Source organism: Leucoraja erinacea, chromosome 21, assembly GCF_028641065.1.
Source record: "Leucoraja erinacea ecotype New England chromosome 21, Leri_hhj_1, whole genome shotgun sequence".
In the NCBI taxonomy this organism is placed as follows: Eukaryota; Metazoa; Chordata; class Chondrichthyes; order Rajiformes; family Rajidae; genus Leucoraja; species Leucoraja erinaceus.
Window position 1 is genome coordinate 28,380,062 of NC_073397.1, and position 19,603 is coordinate 28,399,664.

General features: G+C 39.5%; 1 protein-coding gene across 6 annotated transcripts in view; it reads left to right on the forward strand.

Moving 5' to 3' along the window:
• Positions 1-19,603, forward strand: part of LOC129707442 (RIPOR family member 3-like) — a 144,605-nt gene that overhangs the window by 97,942 nt on the left and 27,060 nt on the right. For all 6 annotated transcript variants that reach the window (XR_008725182.1, XM_055652473.1, XM_055652472.1 and 3 more), the window contains 2 exons: positions 4,775-4,900; positions 10,209-10,354. Coding sequence is in view for 5 of the 6 variants with exons in the window: in XM_055652473.1 (XP_055508448.1) it covers positions 4,775-4,900; positions 10,209-10,354 (272 nt within the window). In the remaining variant the exon portion in view is untranslated. The remainder of the gene's footprint in view (positions 1-4,774; positions 4,901-10,208; positions 10,355-19,603) is intronic.

The window sequence follows — 19,603 nt, forward strand, 5'->3', positions numbered from 1 at the left end:
AGAACTGTCAAACACTCATCATTCTTTAACCCAATCATCTCTGGGATCAATCCCATAAATGTCCTCTGATTACTCTCTAATGCATCACATCCCTCCTCAGTTATGGGGCCCAAATCTGCCCACAATACTCCAAATGTGATCTAAATAGTGCCTTATAAAGCTTCAGCATTACATCCTTGCTTTTATATTCATTTTTTAAATGAATCAAGGAGACATACAAAACAGGCTATTGATCACTTCATTTCCTGAAATGAATTAAAATGTATTAGTAGATATTGGTTTACCTTTTGTTGGAAAATACACAAGTGTATTTATTCCAAAATGTTCTGGTGATGGATTCATCTGAACTCTGTTTGTACACCACACTATTCCTTTGTGTCTTATTTGACATTTTCCCAAGAAAATGCAATTGCTAGATTACTATTCAAACAATCTGCTCTTCAATTGCACCATTATTTATAGAGCAGCACTGAGAATAACTTAATTTATCTTCATAGCAAAGTGGTATTTCTGATGGATCAGTCATATAAAATGATTCAGAACAGAAATGCATTGTTACAAATACCTGAATGAATTATTTTCCAAATGACGGAATATAAATTAAGGGTACTGTTAATTGTACCCTTAAGCTTCTATTCTATATGGCATTCCATTAAATCAAAATTATCCATGATTATTGCAGATAGATTCAATTCTTAATTAAATCAAGCCATCTTAGAGTTTCTGCAGAGCAACAACTGAAAAGAAACATTGTTAATGTGGGAGCAGCAGGAATTAAGTGGGATGAAAACTTGGTACGGTGGAGACAGTGGAAAGTATCCCCATTTAGTGAAATTCTGAAGGGAGTGATTTGCACTGACATAATTGTGCATCATGTTATCATTTTAGTAGGCTGTTTATGGTTGCTATGGTGAACATGAAGTGAATAATTAACCTTCTGTCTCCAGTGCAGCAAGGTTAATTCATGAGCATATAATTGCTCAGCCCAATTAATGGTCTAATTACTTGACCATATTTAGGATGTAGGCCATCCTTTCTAAACAGCAACCTTTATGGACCTTTCATTAGCTGATGACATTATATGATGGTAAGGTCTTCCCTTAAAGCTTTAAAATATGATCTAGTACGCTGAAATGTTATAAAGCTGTCCTATCAACCATAGAATACAATTTGAAGATCAGTGCAATTTTACTAGATGTTATACAATGGTACTCCCAGAGCGCTAAGCTTGATTTAATATGTACCTTCAAACTCTAGCCGATTCTTACTGCATATCAGCATGCTCTTAGAATCATTTTGCAGGATTAACCAGACCATAGAATACAAGAGCAGGGAATGTTATGACTTACCTTTATAAAACATTGGTTAGGCCATAGCTGGAGTTTTGTCTTGGCCACAGTTCAGATTGCCATACAATAAAATAATATGATGGCATTTGGGAAGGAGCAGAGGAGATTCACCAGGACGTTTCCTGTTTGGAGCTTTTCATTTAAGTGGAGCAGCAATGCTGGTTTTGTTTCCTTGGCGCAGTGGAGGGACAAGAAAGAGATGTGCAAAATTATGAAAAATGGTTAGAAGCAAACGTTTCTGAAAGTGAACGTGTCAAAACCAGAGGGCATCAGTATACTGTAAGGGGTAAAAAGTTTGGAAACGATCTGAAGATAAATAATTTTCACCCAGAAGGTGTTTGGTGTCCGAAGGGATGATGACTGGAACTCTCACGTCATTTAAAAATGTAGAAAACATTTGAACTACCAAGGCTTAGAAAGATACAGTGCAAGTGTTTGTACAGTTAATGTGTTTAGTATATATGGCTTGTGGTGATTGCATGGACATGATGGATTGAAAGGCCTATTTCAACGATGTATAACTCCATGATACTAAGTCATTTGTGTCTGGTATCTAAACCCTATTCCAACAAAATTTGTCTTCATATCAGAACAAGCAAGAAAAATGCAATATATCGTCTGCAACAGGAGATTTCTTCTTGAAATCTGTAAATATAGTCTTGGTGTGCAGATTCTCTTTCCAGAAGATATGCTAAGTTATCATCAACTGCATTAGGATGACACAATGGATTGAGATACGTTATGCACAAATGATGAATAGTGGACTCTCCAAACTGCAAAAGTGGATACAAAATTAAGATAGTCCACCACCTCACCACCTGCTCCATTAACTCTTATATTGGGGAATGGTGCTTAAGCATATGAACAGTCATCAGAAGCTGTAAATAGGCTCTCTGGTATTGGTTTAGTTTATAATTGTCATGTGTCCCAAAATACAGTGGAAAAACATTTGTTCACATGCAATCCAGTCAAATGATATGACGCACGAGTGCAACCAAGCCATATACAAGTACAAAAGGTCATGCAGAGAGAAAATAAAACAGAGTGCAGAATATAGCATTACAACCATAGAGAAAGTGCTGATAAAAAAAGTCCAAGAACCACAATGAGGTAGGTTGGGAGATTGGGGCTTCACTCTTATCTTAAGGGAAGTCCGTTCAGTAGTCTGATAACAATGGAGATAAATCTGTTACTGAATCTGGCACTACGTGAAGTCAAATAAAATTACATTCAGCTACAAAATTAACTGTTGTAATACTCAGAATGTGAACAAAGGTTCTAAATGATAGTCACATATTGAAAACATACAGCAGATAACTCTGATAACCAGTTCCAGGAATCAAGCACCAAGTATCTTCCTCCACTAGCTTTAGCACCAAGCTCAGGCAGTACTCTAATCATCACACTTCTATCAAAAACTTTTCTCACATCTAACATTCACAGGCTCCTCTTTGCCATCTCAAGCTTAGATTGCTGCAAACCGGTAATATACCCTGTATATTACACCTGACATGCTGCTACCAGCTATTTAACAGTGACAAGCTGATGTCTGTTTGTAACTAGCATACTATTCTCCTCCTTACAAAATAAAATGGGACACAATCACAGCTAGAAAAGGTGGCAGGGCAGAGCACTTTCTCATTATAATTTCTCATGACCGTTGCCATTATTACAGCAGTCATTACTGAATCCTTGGCCTATGATGGGGATGAAAGGGAAACGCTGTTATTTTCATGACTAATCCTCTTTGTCATTATCCCACGTCTCTCCATCACACAAATTCTTCTGATTTATACACTGCAGATGGCATAATAATTCAACAAACTCCTTAATTCCACCTCCCTTCCTGTCCTTCAGCTCACCACCCTTTATCACAACTCTGTTTGTGAGCTTCTACCTAAAGATAAATAAAAACTGCAACTTGTTGGGGCAAAAATCATTCAGATATAAGGAAAGTTTACGCTTCCCTGATAGAAACTTAGCAATTTCTGAACACGGGGACATTGGCTGTTGTTTCAACTGCAGTTGCTCAGTTTCTTTGCAACCTCAAGCTTAATTATTTTGGATTTCAACCAGTGTGTGGTCTTTTGAGTGCTTTAAATAATGCTGCCTCTTGTGAACCATATGCTGTGATCATAGATCTTTTTGTGGTGGTCATTCAAATGTATGCATATCATGTACAGTTAGTAGCATCTTATATAGTTATCACATTTATTCAGAATGGTATCCCCTGCTTGTAATAATGTAGATTTGACTTTACCCTGCATGTAGATGTTACCCTGCATCTACTTTCATACTGTTTTTCTTGGTGTAGTCATAATTGCATAGATATTGCTCATCAATCTGATGGAGTGTAACTACAAGATGTACACACAAAGGTTGAGCAAAAATAGCTCCTGGCATTCCCATTTTGTTTCCATGATTTGCTTTCAGCACAAAAGTTTGCATAACCTTCTTAAATATTTTCATAAATCTTTCCATTTTAGCTTTGAGGCACAGGCAGCGAGGTGTGATTTTGCAGTGTGTGAAAGCTAAGTCGGTTGCAGGCTTCCTGAACTTACTAATATTTGCAGAGCACAAAATGAAGATGTGGTCTAACTTTGGGATGATCGCTTTCAGAAATGTAAAACTGATAATTTCTGCAACTGGGAATCTCCTTTTAATGAAGGCCTTTTCACTTTTTGTGTGCACTTTGTCGCTCAGTTCTAATTTAAGATAATGTAAAATAAATTTGTCTTTTATTTCTTTCTGCTGATATGCCACTTTTTTTGGGTTACAAAACCACAGGTGCTAGGCATGCCCCAATACATCATCGGAATGTCAGTTTTTGAAGCATGATATTAAAATGATACAAAAAATGGTAAATAATTGTCAGGAAGATGGACTGGTTCATTTACTGCTGATTTACCCAAATGCACCAAAGCTAATTGCATGATATCTGTCAGTTTTTGAGCTGATATTACTTAATTTGATGCGGACTAGAAAAACAGACATGACTTTCCTAAGCTGAACTACAAAACCACACGTGAGATGATTTGGCTGAGCTATGGAGGAGGCACGTGCCATTTCTAATTAAAAACCTGTTAATTCTAGTCTTATTCTATTCAAATCAATTTAAAGCTTCATTCAACAGGTTGTATAAATCCATTATTATACATCTAGTGATGTATAATAGGTGCACGAGTAGGCCATTCGGCCCTTCGAGCCAGCACTGCCATTCAATGTGATTATGGCTGATCATCCACAATCAGTGCCCCGTTCTTGCCTCCTCCCCATACCCCTTGATTCTGCTGGCCCTAAGAGCTCTATATAACTCTTTTTTGAATGCTAATAATCAAACATTTTGTTGTGTTTTTACGGGAAGATTCTGTGGCTCCTTGTGAGACCAATTTCTAAAAACAGAATCACATCTTGATTTTATGTAGGTATTGATTAGGTATGGTCGACAGAGATGGAAATTAAAAGGAAAAATTGATGCTGATGACAGACAAACATGGGATGAAGAGGAGATGGTCTTCCTTCCTCACCTTAATGAAGATATTGAAATAAAGGTACTTAATTTATTTTGTATACTTCATTAAAGTATGCTAGCATTACTAACTTCAAGCTTAAGTAAAGCACATTTGAGCAGGTGATAAAGCTCCCACTTTAATTCCTAAATTGTCTAGAATGTTGTCGATGGGTCATACGGCACGGACACGAGTCACTCAGCCTAATTCATTCATGCCGACCAAGATGCCCCATCTAAACCCATCCCATTTTCCGCATTTGGCCCATACCTCTCTGATGCTTTCCCATCTATGTGCCAGCCCAAATGCATTTTAAATGTTGTTATTAAACCTGCCTCAATTAATTCCTCTGGCAGCTTGTTCCATTTACCCATCACCCTCTGTATGAAAAAGTGATTCCTCGGGTTCCTATGATATTTTCCCCTCTCACCTTAAACCACTGCCGCCTTGTTGTTGAATCCATTGCCATGAGAACAAGATTATGTGCATTCACCCTATATTTTACCATTAGGCCCTCAAGTCTTGGCATAATCATCCCAGCTTAATGGCATCTTCCCTCTTGCACAGTGACCAACACTAAACACAATACTCCAGGTGCTGTCTCGCCAACATCTTGTACAACTGTAACATAATGTCATGATTTACTAATTTCCCTGACTGATGAAAGCCAGCAAACCAAAAACCTTGTTTCATGCACTTGTACCCTTAGATCCCTCCACTTTACAACGCTCCCAGGGCCTTAATGTTCCCAGTGAAGGTCCTGTCCTGGTTTGACTTCCCAAAATGCAACACCTCACACTTATCTGAATTAAACTCCATTATCTGAATTAAACTCAAATGAGTCAGATGAGTTCTCCCCATTATCTATTTGGAGATTTACTTTTCTTTCACCTCTCAAGTCTATAATCTTGGAGGCCAATTCTCAGCATGCTGAGTGACTGATCAAGTACAGTCTACTTGAACCTTAAACCTTCCAAAGATCCCTCTGAGGAGGAAAAATAACCTGGAACTAGATTTACATCCCATTAGTTTACTACTTAAATCAAATGTAATTAGTTTACTACTTAAATCAAATGTATAAATGTAAATAATTTGGTGTACATATAGTAGCTGGTGTACATATGGTGTACATATAGCTGCTAAATTTGTATAAGATAATTACAAGCAGTTGAATAGGGGGTGGGTTCTTCCTGCTCCTTTTCGGTCACATACGATTTCATTTATTTATAGATATTGTTTATGGCACTTTATAAATATTCTTGGTTTGTGTTTTGTACGCTGTTTCACACTTGCTTTTTATTCTTTTATTCTGTTCAAAATAAATAATAAAATAAATAAAATAAAAATAAATGTATAAAATAGTATATGTTAACTTTATTCATTTGCTTTTTTCAGATTTTCTGCACATGGTTAGGATTGTTCTCTCTTAAACAAATAATTATTTTGCAATCAGCTAACTGTTTGGCTTTCCAGGAATTCCAAATGTCAATAAGATGTAGAAAACCTCACCAAATTCTTTCTCAAACAGTTCACTATGAGTATCAGCCATAAGTATGTCCCAGTAAATTAGTAACCCAATGTGTTGAACCTATGGTCAGTGTTAAACTCCCACATATGCTCCTCCCAATGGAAACATGCAGGGTATAGCTGGTCAGATCCTCTGTAATAAAACCCTCTACAACTACGTCATGGAACATAAATATAGCTGCGGAAGAATGTCTCAGAAACATTCAAAGGCAATCAAATCTCTCAGGAACTATTGAAAGCATTAAAATAAATAAAAATGCAAAAGCAAAAATACAAGCACAATTTAAAACACATTAAAACTAAAAAACTTTAAATAAACACTTAAAAAATCTTAATGAACAAATACGTACAAAGCCCCACAAAGCCCTTCCATTTAAATCAATAGCAAAATATTCCCTGTGTGATCCCCAATTTGTGCAGAATCTTTGGGAGGTCCTTCCTGTAAGTGGCAGGGAATCTTCATAACTTCCCACCAGTTGACTGATCTCCATCTCTGTAATGTAGTGGGGAACCACTGGCAATTAATTCTGGATTTCTGTAATTGTCTGATCATGTGGAAATTCTGAATGTCGTGGTGGTCGAAGCTCCTGCGGCTTGGAGTTCCCGAAGTCGGTCTCTAACCAGAGACCACGAGCTCTGCGATGTTAAGTCCGCAGGCTCCCACGGTGGAGCTCTCGAAGTCAGTCTCCAGGAAAGGCAGCCAACTCCTCGATGTCAGGCCACAGTGCGGATGGAGATACGATACGGAAAAAAATCGCATCTCCGTCGATGGCCTAAATCCTAAATATGGTCAACTAATTAGAAAAAGTTCCCCCCCCCCCCCACTAAAAACACACATTTAACACAAACAAACAAACAACAAAGAAGGAAGGGACAGACAAACTGTTTGCGAGGCAGCCATTGCTGGCGCTACCCAGTGGATTCTACATGGGTGTTTGATGCAATGACCTAATCTTAGCAGAAACAAGGAACTGCAGTTGCTTGTTTACAAAGGAAGGCACGAAGTGCTGGAGGAATACACAGAGTAAGGTCTGCCTGCATCTCGGGAGAATATGGATTAGTGACCTTTTGGGTTGCAACCCTTTTTCAGACTGATAGTAGAGGGGAGAAAGAAGCTGGAAGAGAGTAGGGGCAGGACTAAGCCTGGCAGGTAATCGCTCAATGCAGATGAGGAGTGTTTTTTGATAGGCAGATGGTTAGACGAAGGCCAGTGATGAAAAGACAGAAGGTGTGAGACAAAAGAATTGAAGAGTTGTGAATTGTGAAGCTAAAGCATGGAACCTCGGCGAAAAGGGGAGGAGACGGGAGAAATAGGTACAATTTGAGGAGGGGTTAGTGGAGAGGGTGGGAAGAAGGGGAGGTAATTTGTAATTTATTTATTTATTTAGGGGACAGTGCATATTAATAAACATTTACATGTAATACGCAAGATTGTAGCCAGTAGTTAATTTCCATCTTTAGTCCCTCTGGTAAACAAGGTAAACACATCACAACACAATCAATCAATAAGAGAAGAGACAAAACAGAAGTCAAAAACAAAACAAAACAAACAATAAAGTAAAAAAGTAACAATAAAAGAGTACCATAGGATAATGTTAAGGTAGATTAGGTAGGTTTATAGGGGGAAGAAGGGAGAGGGGGAGGGTATTGTAATCTGAGCACCTAGTTTTAATATATGGTCCTTTAAACATCATTGATTAATTAATAATTGGCAACAGCATAAATGTTTTGATTCACATGCCGCATAGCTTTCTTGTAACCTCCTCCTTTTTTTAGGGTTACTGGTATTGCAGTGTTAAACCTGTCATTAGGTTTTCCAAGTCGGTAAATGAATTGTCTAAGGGGCGACCCTATCATTTTGTAATGGAAAATAAGAATAAGGGTCACTATAACATAGTAATAGGGAAGGAATTTGTTTATTATATCAGGGAAGACTATAATAAACCAAACGGAACACAAAACAGTTATTGGAACATTTTCAGAAACAACATTGGGAAAAATATCAATAGGTACTTAGAACTGGTAGAGTTGATGAATAAGATGTCACATAGGTTTGCTAAAGACAAAATGTGTTAGGACAGCCTAATTGAATTTTTTGATGAGGCAACGGAGAAGGTTTATGAAAGGAAGGTAATCTGCATAGAAGATATTGTATATACTAGCTGTACAAGGCTGGTTAATCCCATGGAATCAAAGGGCTGGTATGGTATGGATAGAAAATAGCTTTAAGCAGAAAACAATGAAGTTTGAAATGGAAACACAAGAGACTGCAGATGCTGGAATCTAGAGTGAAAATTAATCCGTTGAAGAAACTTAGTGGGTCGGGCAACATCTGTGGAGGGAAATGGATAGCTGATGTTTGAGGTTGGGTAACTCCTTCACAATGATATGGAATTGTTTTGTGAGACCAGATGGTGGTGGACAGTGATGTTCCCCATTCATCAGTGTTGGAGCACTGTATATTTGTACAGGCATGGCACACAGGATAACAGTACTGAAATTGTAAATTACACAATGCTTGGGAAAATGGCAAAGAACATGAACAGTAATAAATTAAAAAATATATCAATAGGCTGGCAGATTGGACAACTACGTAGCAAATAAAATTTAATAGAGAAATGTGAATTGATAAATTTTGGTGGAAAAATGAGAGCCAATGTACATTTAATTGTCCAATCCTTAAGGGAATACAGAAACAAGGGGACCAGGTATAAACGTGAAAATCCCGAGCATGTTGAGAGAAAAAAGCACAGGGACTCCTAGGCTTCATTAATTGAGGCAATGAGTATAAAAACAGAAAAGTTATAATTATTATTATCAGGGATAGCTTTGTTAAAGGTAAATCATGTTTGACTGGCCTGCCTAAACACTGGTTAGATTACAACAGCCTTTTTGCTTTCACGTCCTGTCACCACTCTTTTAACAGAGTCTTGTGAAGAGCTTCTTTAGGGGATTCACAAGAATAACTGTATGGATGAGTGATATCAGCTGCTGTTTAGATTTAGCGAAGAAGGTTGCGAGATGATTTGATAAAGGTGTTCAAGATTATGACTGACTTAGATTGGGTAAATAGAGGAAAAACGTTCCCATCTATGACTAGCAGATGGTTCACAGCCAAGGACACAGATGTAAAATATTGGGGAAAAGCTGAAAGGGGAATGTGCGGAAACTGCGGGCGGTTATGAAACATTCCCTATGATGGAAACAGAATCAATCAGGCCTTTTTGTGAGGAAATTAGATTAGAAATTAACAAAACACAGAACAGAGGAATGGTACTGAATTAGAACTTAAAAGACCAGATGGAACAAATCCTTACATTGATTCAATGGTTTGCCAAACTAATTTGAAACTGGTGATTTTACTGATTAAAGATAAGATTGTAAGATAAACAATAATCCACCTTCGAGACATGTGTGAAATTTATGAACAATTAATATTTTTATTCAAAAATGTATTCATTCTGTTTGAAAGTTAAAATATTACACATGTCTCTATATATCCAGGAATATGATTCTTTAAAATTATATTAGCATCAATGATCCTCTCTATATCACTAATCATTGTTTCCTCTTGGTTTTATTTCTTCTGATTTTTTTTATTAACTTGTTTTTCAGCAGCCTCTCCACTTAATGCCAGAAATGTTAACCTTGTTGCTAAATTAGACACAGTATACTTTGTTCTTAATATACATTTAGACAGTTATATTGAATGGTTATGTCAGTCTTAATAAGTAAGACAAAATCCTTGAGTATTGTAACCGTCTCTCTGATTCATACAAATGAAGCTATGAATCTTTGGAAAATGATTTTTTTTTTAACACAGGTAGCTGAAATGAAAGGGCTGATGACTGTTTTGGTTGGAACAGTGACTTGTGAAAGTGCAGATTTCTTCACAGCACAGCCTCAAATAATGATCGTGGATATTACTGACCTGGGTACCATTAAACTCCAGCTGGAAGTCACATGGAAGTAAGGATTGATCTAATATTATTTAGTAAACCAAGTTACTGTTTAGATGCAAATTTGATCAACGTTTAATTTAATCTCTTCATGGCTCTCCTACCTTACGGAATTACATTTTATATTCCTTATATTATACTCTTATGGAATTGTATTGTTTTAAAATATTGAGCCAGCAGTTCCTTATATGATTGATTTACTGAAGATCTCTTTTCACCTGTAATGGGGATATCATGACAAGGAAATGAGATGAATGCCGAAATATATAAATCATACCACGTCAATGGTTGTGAGTCAAACAGGACAGGAGCAATTTATCCCGGTTTCATGATGTATTAGTAACTCACTTTCATTCATTTTACAAATGAAAATCCTACTTGCAAATAAACTGTTTCATCAAATACTGACAAACATATTTGCAAACAGTTTTCCAGCCATGGTTTGAAATAAACACTCAACTGTATTGAAAGTCAAAACTGAAATTGTTCAAGTAATGTTTTATCTATGCTGTGGGAAAATAAATTGACTAAAATCCTGTATAAATATTTGTGTGTATGTGCACAGAGACATACCTATACACACCCACGCATACTATGCAGAGTGGCGCAGCTGGAAGAGCTACTGTCTGATGGTGCAAAGACCTTGATTCCATCCTGACCTCGGGTTCTGTCTGTGTGGAGCTTGCACTTTCTCCCTGTGACCCTGTGTGTTCCAGTTCCCTCTGTTTGCCTTGGTTTCCTCTTACATGCCAAACATGGATAGATACTTTCTCATTTACACAAATTAAGTAAAAAAATATATATGTAAAGTGGATTAATATGGCTTTCGTGCAGTGCTATAAACACATGTAAACAAATGTGAAAAATTAGCTATGCTTCATGACCCATAAATAATCATGTACTCTAAAACATAAATTAACTTAGTATGTACACAATGTTTAATTACTTTTTAAAACTATAAACTGCATAATACAGGGTAAGTGGTTGGTAAGTTTGTGGATGATACAAAAACTAGTGGACCTTAAAGAGGGTTATCTACGATTATGGCAAAATCAACAACTGGGCAAATGGGCCGAGAAACGGCAGATGGAGTTTAATTCAGAGAGATCAAGGTGTTATTGGTATTATTTTTAAGAAAGAACTGCAGATGCTGGAAAAATCTAAGGTAGACAAAAATGCTGGAGAATCTCAGCTAGTGAGGCAGCATCTATGGAGCGAAGGAGTAGGTGACGTTTCAGGCTGTGACCCTTCAGTCTGAATAAGGATCTCGACCTGAAATGTCACCTGTTCCTTTGCTCCATTGTTACTGGCATTAGTTCATTATTTTGATTTGATTTGATTTTTTTTTTTTGGGTGTTTTTATGTGGGGGAAGAGGGCACGGTGCGGGGGATGCCGTCCTTCAGCCGCTTCCTGGTGAGGACGCGACTATTATTCGAGTCGCGTCCTCGCCCCCCCCCCCACAGCGGCCTACCTACCTGGATTGGCATGGCCTTTCCTGCCGGGATCGACCGGAGCTCCAGCAGCGGCGGGACAGCGCTGAAACATCGCGGGGCTGGTCGATGCCTTACCGGGGGGTCGCCGTCTGGAGCCCGGAGTGCTGGACCTGCTGCACCGACGTCCTGGAGCTGCGGTTTGCGGAGCTCCCAACGCGGGCGGCGCTGACTAACAACGCGGGGTCCTGCGACTCTGCCCGGCTCGACCTGCGGACTCAGGAGCTGCAGACTCCGGCAGCGGGAGGCGGCTGATCAGGAGGTCCGGGCCGCTGAGGAGGAGGATGCTCACCGTCGGGGTTCGGCGTCAGCGTTCCACCAGCCCGGCGTGAGGGCTTGAACATCGGGCCACCCGGGGCTGCGACTGCGGGTGCTCGGAAGGCCCCGACCACGGATGAACACGGAGGGGAGGCTGGCTGGACTATGGTGCCATCCTCACCTTGGTGCCATTTATGTTATGTTGTGTCGTGGACTTTCTGTGTTTGTGCTTTTTTTTTAAATTCAATTTCAATTTTATTTTTAATATGTTTTATTATTTATTTATTTATTTATTATTATTTTTATTAGTTTTATTTTTTTTATGATACTGCCTGTAAGGGAAATTCATTTCGTTTGTCTCAAATTGAGACAATGACAATAAATTTGAATACAATACAATACAATACAATCTACGATTATGGCAAGATCAACAACTGGGCAAATGGGCCGAGAAACGGCAGATGGAGTTTAATTCAGAGAGATCAAGGTGTTATTGGTATTATTTTTAAGAAAGAACTGCAGATGCTGGAAAAATCTAAGGTAGACAAAAATGCTGGAGAAACTCAGCTAGTGAGGCAGCATCTATGGAGCGAAGGAGTAGGTGACGTTTCAGGCTGTGACCCTTCAGTCTGAATAAGGATCTCGACCTGAAATGTCACCTGTTCCTTTGCTCCATTGTTACTGGCATTAGTTCATTATTTTGATTTGATTTGATTTAATTAGATTCAATTTATTGTCATTGCACTTTTCAGTGCAACAAAATGGTTTAGCCTGCAGTCATAACATAGAATAAATAACAAACACTCAACACAGTTTAAAGTCCCAAAGTCATTGTCTCTTCCCTCCTTGCTCTCCCTCTGCGCTGAGGCAATCCAAGCCTCCGATGTTGTGACCCCGCCGGGTGATGGTAAGTAAGTCCCGCGGCTGAATCCGTGCTCCGCAAACGGGCCGGTTCAAACTCCGCGGCCCGGGGCGGTCGAAGCTGCTGAAGCTGCCGTCCTCCAGTCCAGCGGACGCAGCTGTAGTTGTGGGACTCCAGAAAACAGAACTCGAGCTCACAATGATGTCGTCCACCGAGGCTCCAAAGTCGGGTCGTACGTTGGGTCGCCCCACAACCACAGCCCCGAAGTCGGCAATCCTCGCGTTGGTAAGTCCTGGCTCTGCCTCCGCAGCCTCGAGGTCGGTCACAGTTGGAGGCCGACAGCTCCGCGATAGGCCTCAGCGCAGACGGACACGGAGACGGGGGATACAGCAGGAAAGGTCGCATCCCCCCCGAAAGAAGAGTCAAAAAACATGTTACACCCACCCCCCCACACATACACAACTAAATAAACCGAAATAAACTGTAAAAACGGGACAAGAGAAAACAAAAAACAGAAAAGACAAATGGACTGCAGGCGAGCCGCAGCTGCAAGGCATCGCCGCCACTTCCAAGCCATTTTCATGTGTGCCGAGATAGAGTGAAAGGTTTTACATGCGTGCATGCTATCCAGTCAAATCAAATAATATCACATATGTATACCATCAAGCCATAGCTAAGTAAAACAGGTAGTGCCAAGAGAAAAATACCTGAATACAGAATATGGTGTTGCAGCATAGTGTTAGAGTTGTAGAGAAAAGGTCCAAGATCGGCAATGAAGTAGGTTGGAAGATTGGGACTACTCCCTAGCGTCTGGGAGGATTATTTAGTAGTCTGATAACAGTGGGTCATAAGGTCATAAGAACATAAGTGATAGGAGCAAAATTAGACCATTCAGCCCATCAAGTCTACTCCACCATTCAATCATAGCTGATCTCTCCCTCCTAACCCCATTCTCGTGCCTTCTCCCCATAACCGCCAGCAGTGGGGAAGAAGCTGTTTCTGAATTTGGTAGTTCCATGAAGGTACATAGGGTTATGAAGAAAGCATTTGGCATATTTGTCTTCATTGTTTCAGTTATTGAGTAAGAGAATTGGGACATATAGTAATTGCTAATTTGATTACGTCATAAGGGCGTAAGGATGGCACAGTGGCACACCTGTTAGAACTACTATCTCAATGAAGACCCAGATTTGATCTTGACCTTGGGTGCTGTTGCATGGAGCTTGCACATTTTCCCTGTGACCCTGTGGCTTTCCTCTCTCTCTGGTTTCTGCCCACATGCTTAAAGACGTGCAGGTTTCTAGGTTAATTAGCCTAAATTGGATGTGGAGAGCGGATGCAAACGTGGGATAACATAGAGCTAGTATGAATCGGTGATCAATGTTTGGCGTAAGATGGGTCCCGACCCAAAACGTCACCCATCCTTTTCCTCCAGGCATGCTGCATGTCCCTGTAACCTGTTTAAGCAAGATGATCAATAACCCATAAATCCAAATATCACTGAGAACGGGTCTGGGATGTAGTGTGTTTTTGAATCACTAATCTGCTGCAAAGTTCCAAGAAAATTGCTTCTGCAATTGTCATTGTGTTGACTACCTAATTTCACACAGGCTATTAGTGAAACATTGAGTGAAGTAAAAGTTGCCTCTCAGGGGAGAGAAGAAAATGTGGATGCACTGGAAAACACACACAACTTTTATCAATCCCTTTATGTCTGGTTCCAGATTACAATTGGCAGAGCGAGACATGATGGATGCCCAACTTCCCAGTAAGGGAGTATGATCAGGAGAAGAGAAAAGAGCCTAAATAAACGTTTAAAAATTGATACAAATACTTAAACTGCATTAGCTCCATACAATGGAATATGTGATTATGATACATATGGCTGGCAGATGTAACTATTGCTCTCTGCTGGGAGTAAAACCTGTGTGACCTACGTGAAATGAATGTTTTAGTACTTTGAGTCCATGTCATCTTGTGCATGTTTATTTAGGCATCCCCTAAAACTGAATTATTCCAGTGGGAGCTAGCTAGCTAAGCTTGTAGCCAGAATCAACTAATTTGTAGCAGATCTGTATTCCTGCTCTAATTCTGGAAGCAATATCCTTTATGTTTGCTGTCTCAAATGCACCAACAAATTTCAAAGGATTTTATATTAGGAAATGATTGCTTACTTTTCTGATTAACTCTTTTATTGGCCTTTCATATTTTGATCTTCCTGCAAGTGTATTTTCAGGATACAGGGTACTGAATTTACGACTTAATTAATTCAGAAAACAGACAGTAACCTACTACCAGACTCATGCCAATGTTACAACAAAAGTGGCCGAAATGAAGAGTGATTTATTTGCAAATGTTTCCTGTGTGCAGAATTCTAGTTTTATACTGCATACCTTGATCTGGAAGTTACTAAATTGTTTTTCATGTAATGGACCAGTATTCACTATAAAAATTAATGTCTTGAAAATGTTGCCAAATGTGTTTGAACTCAAAAGTGATTTAATTCGAATATACTGCATTTGTATCTATCTGATCCTCCTGGATCTTGACTTTAATATTATCATTTTCATTTTTATAACCTTTTTTTATAACCCTTTGTGGTATTGCTTCTCTCTTATGCTTTAGTTTACAAACCAAAAATCTCGTATTCTTTTCCAGCAAATAGCTTTTTACTTCCTCACAAGTCCTTATCTTCACTCCTATCTTCTGGAATATTTATTATGTTGACTGGGCTGTAAACATAAGTTGCTGCCATGATTAGCATTCTCTGAATTTGGAAAAATGGCTACTTTTTCTCTAACAACTCGAGGGAATAGTATTTGGTCACTGTATAGAATTTGGAAACATTCACAAAAATGTTTAAAATGAGGTTGAAAATTTATAATAAGCTACTGACTATAGTCAAAGAACATAAAGTAATGATTATCAGTGTTCTTGCATTCTAAAAGAAAGATACCCAAAAACATGTAAAGTTGCTGATAAATCCTTCGACATTAAATTCTTTCAAAGTTTTGTAATTATACCTGAATAAATCCTGAAAAATCTAGCGATATAAAGGGCATTGACAGGAATTTACTTGTAAAATAGCAACACGATGGGTATTGGTATAGGTTTATTAATGTCATATGTATCGAGATACACTGACGAGTTTTTATATTATACATGGACACAATCAAGCCATACACAAGTACAACAGATGGAACCAAGAGAAAAACATGAAGGGGAATAATAGAGTTTTCAGTATTTTAGCAATATAGTTACAGAAATAAAGTCTGGTATTCACATTAAGGTCGGTTGGAAGATTGGAACTATACCCTATCTTATGGAAGAACTGTTCAGAAGTCTGTTCAGAAGTCTGATAACAGAGGGGAAGTAGCTGTTGCTGAGTCCGGTGGTATGTGCTTCCAAGCTTTTGTACCTTCTGCCTGATAGGAATGAGGAGAAGAACGAATGACCAGGATGTAAAAGGTCCTTGATTATGTTGGCTTCTTGAGACAATATGAAGTGTAGATGGAGTCAATGGTAGGGAGTCTGGTCTGCGAGATGGACTGGTCTACATCCTCAGCTCTCTTCAATCTCTTATGGTCTTGGGCAGAGCTGTTCCCAAATCAAGCTTTAGTTTAGATTCGTTTAGCTTAGAAATACAACATGGAAACAGGCCTTTCGGCCCACCGAGTCCACGCTGACTAGCGTTCACTAGTTCTATACACTAAGGATTACTTACTGACACTAAGTAACCTACAAACCTGCTCATCTTTGGAATGTGGGAGGAAACCGAAACACCCGGAGAAAACCCTTACGGTCACAGGGAGAATGTGCAGAACAAACTCTGTAGAGACAGCACCCGAGGTTAGGATTCAACCCAGGTCTCTGACACAGTGAGGCAGCAACTCTACTGCTACGTCACTGTACATCCCCAAGTTGTGATGCATCCTGATAGTTTGTTTTCTCCAGTGCAATTGTAGAAGCTGGTAGTAGTCGCAAGAGCCATACTGAATTTCCTTAGTCTCCAAAGGAAATATAGGCCTTGTTATGTTTTTTTAAATGTATTTTCAATGTGGTTGGTCGAGGATAGATTGTTGGTAATATTTATGCCCAGGAACATGAAGCTTGCAGCCACTTACACCAGGACCAGAGTTGTTGATTGAGGCATGTACTCCATCATGCCTTCTGGAGGAGCTAGTTATTCCTTTGTCTTGCTTCTATTGAGTTGTTAATTTGACGCAATGCTCCTCTTCCAGTAATCCATCTTGTCATAATTTAAGATCCGGCCCACTATAATGTCATTTGCAAACTTGTAGATTAAGTTAGCCCAGAATTTGGCCTCACAGCCATGTGGAATATAATAAGGGGCTGAGAATGCATGCTTGTGGGGCACCTGTTTTGAGAATTATTGTGGAAGATATATTATAGACAATAGACAATAGGAGCAGGAGTAGGCCATTCGGCCCTTTGAGCCAGCACCGCCATTCAATGTGATCATGGCTGATCATCCACAATCAGTACCCCATTCCTGCTTTCTCTCCATATCCCTTAACTCCGCTATCCCTAAGAGCTAAACTCTCTTAGATAAACTCTCTCTTGAAAGCATCCAGAGAACCAGCCTACACCGCCCTCTGAGGCAGAGAATCCCACACACTCATAACTCTCTGTGTGGAAACGTTTTCCCTCATCTCTGTTCTATATGGCTTACCACTTATTCTTAAACTATGGCCCCTGGTTCTGGACTCCCCCAACATTGGGAACATGTTTTTTTGCTGCCTCTAGCATGTCCAAACATTTAATAATCTTATATGTTTCAATAAGATCCCCTCTTATCCTTCTAAATTCCAGAGTATACAAGCCCAGCCGCTCCAATCTATCAACATATGACAGTCCCGCCATCCCGGGAATTAACCTCGTGAACCTACGCTGCATTCCCTCAATAGCAAGAATGTCCTTCCTCAAGTTTAGAGACCAAAACTGCACACAATACTCCAGGTGTGATCTCACTCGGGCCCTGTACAAATGCAGTACCCTGTACTCTTTGGTCCTACTCAACTCCTCTTGTTATGAAGGGCACCATGCCATTCGCTTTCTTCACTGCTTGCTGTACCTGCATGCTTACTTTCATTGACTGATGAACAAGGACCCCCCAGATCCAATTGTACTCCCCCTTTTCCCAATTTGACACCATTTAGATAATATTACCAGCCTTCCTGTTTTTGCCACCAAAGTGGATTACCTCACATTTATCCACATTAAACTGCATCTGCCATGCATCTGCCCATTCACCCAACCTGTCCAAGTCACTCTGCATCCTCATAGCATCCTTCCCACAGTTCACACTGCCACCCAGCTTTGTGTCATCTGCAAATTTGCAAATGTTACTTTTAATCCCTTCATCCAAATCATTAATGTATATTGTAAATAGCTGCGGTCCCAGCACAGAGCCCTGCGGTACCCCACTAGTCACTGCCTGCCATTCTGCAAGGGACCCGTTAATTCCTACCGTTTGTTTCCTGTCTGCCAACCAATTTTCTATCCATGTCAGCACCCTACCCCAAATACCATGTGCTCTAATGTTGCCCACTAATCTCCTATGTGGGCCTTCAGTCCCATCAGTCTACCCAACACAATTTCCTGCCTAATATGAATTTCCTTCAGTTCCTCCAAAACTCTATGTCCTCTGGCCACTTGTACACCTGGGAGATTGTTTGTGTCTTCCCTAGTGAAGACGGATCCAAAGTACATGTTGATGTACTGCCATTTCCTTGTTCCCCATAATAAATTCACCCTTTTCAGTCTTAAAGGGTCCAACTTTGGCCGTAACTAGTTTTTTCCTCTTCACATACCTAAAGAAGCTTTTACTATCCTCCTTTATATTCTTGGCTAGCTTACCTTCGTACCTCATCTTTTCTCCCCGTATTGTCTTTTTAGTTATCTTCTGTTGCTCTTAAAAAGTTACCCAATCCTCTGGCTTCCAGCTCATCTTTGCTATGTTATATTTCTTCTCTTTTATTTGTATACTCTCCCTGACTTCCCTTGTCAGCCATGGTCACCCCTTACTCCCCTTGGAATATTTCTTCCTCTTTGGAATGAACTGATCTTGCACCTTCTGTATTATTCCCAGAAATACCTGCCATTGGTGTTCCACTGTCATCCATGCTAGGGTATCTTTCCAGTCAACTTTGGCCAACTCCTCCCTCCATAGTCCCCTTTGCTCAACTATAATACCGACACCTCTGATTTACCCTTTTCCCTTTCAAATTTCAGATTAAAACTTAACATATAGATTGTTGCCTATCCTTACTGATTGTGATCTATGGGTTAGAAATTAGAGACTCCAGTGGCAGAGGGGTTGCTGGTTGCTTGATTCAGGAGTTTGGAGATTAGTTTAGATGGGATTATGGCGCTGAAAGCGGAGCTATAGTCAATAAGTAGGAGACTGATGTACTGTACGTGTCCTTGTTATCTCGATATTGCAGAGTTGAGTGTAGGTCCAGGGAGATGACGTCTGCTGTGAGCCTGTTGTGACTATAAACAAAATGCAGTGGATCAAGGCTATCTGAAAGAAAGACAACAATTACATCAACTGTTCTTTGTTCATTAATCAAATCTACGTGTGTTTAGGCCAAATGGAACACATTTTTTTCTATTTTTGACAAA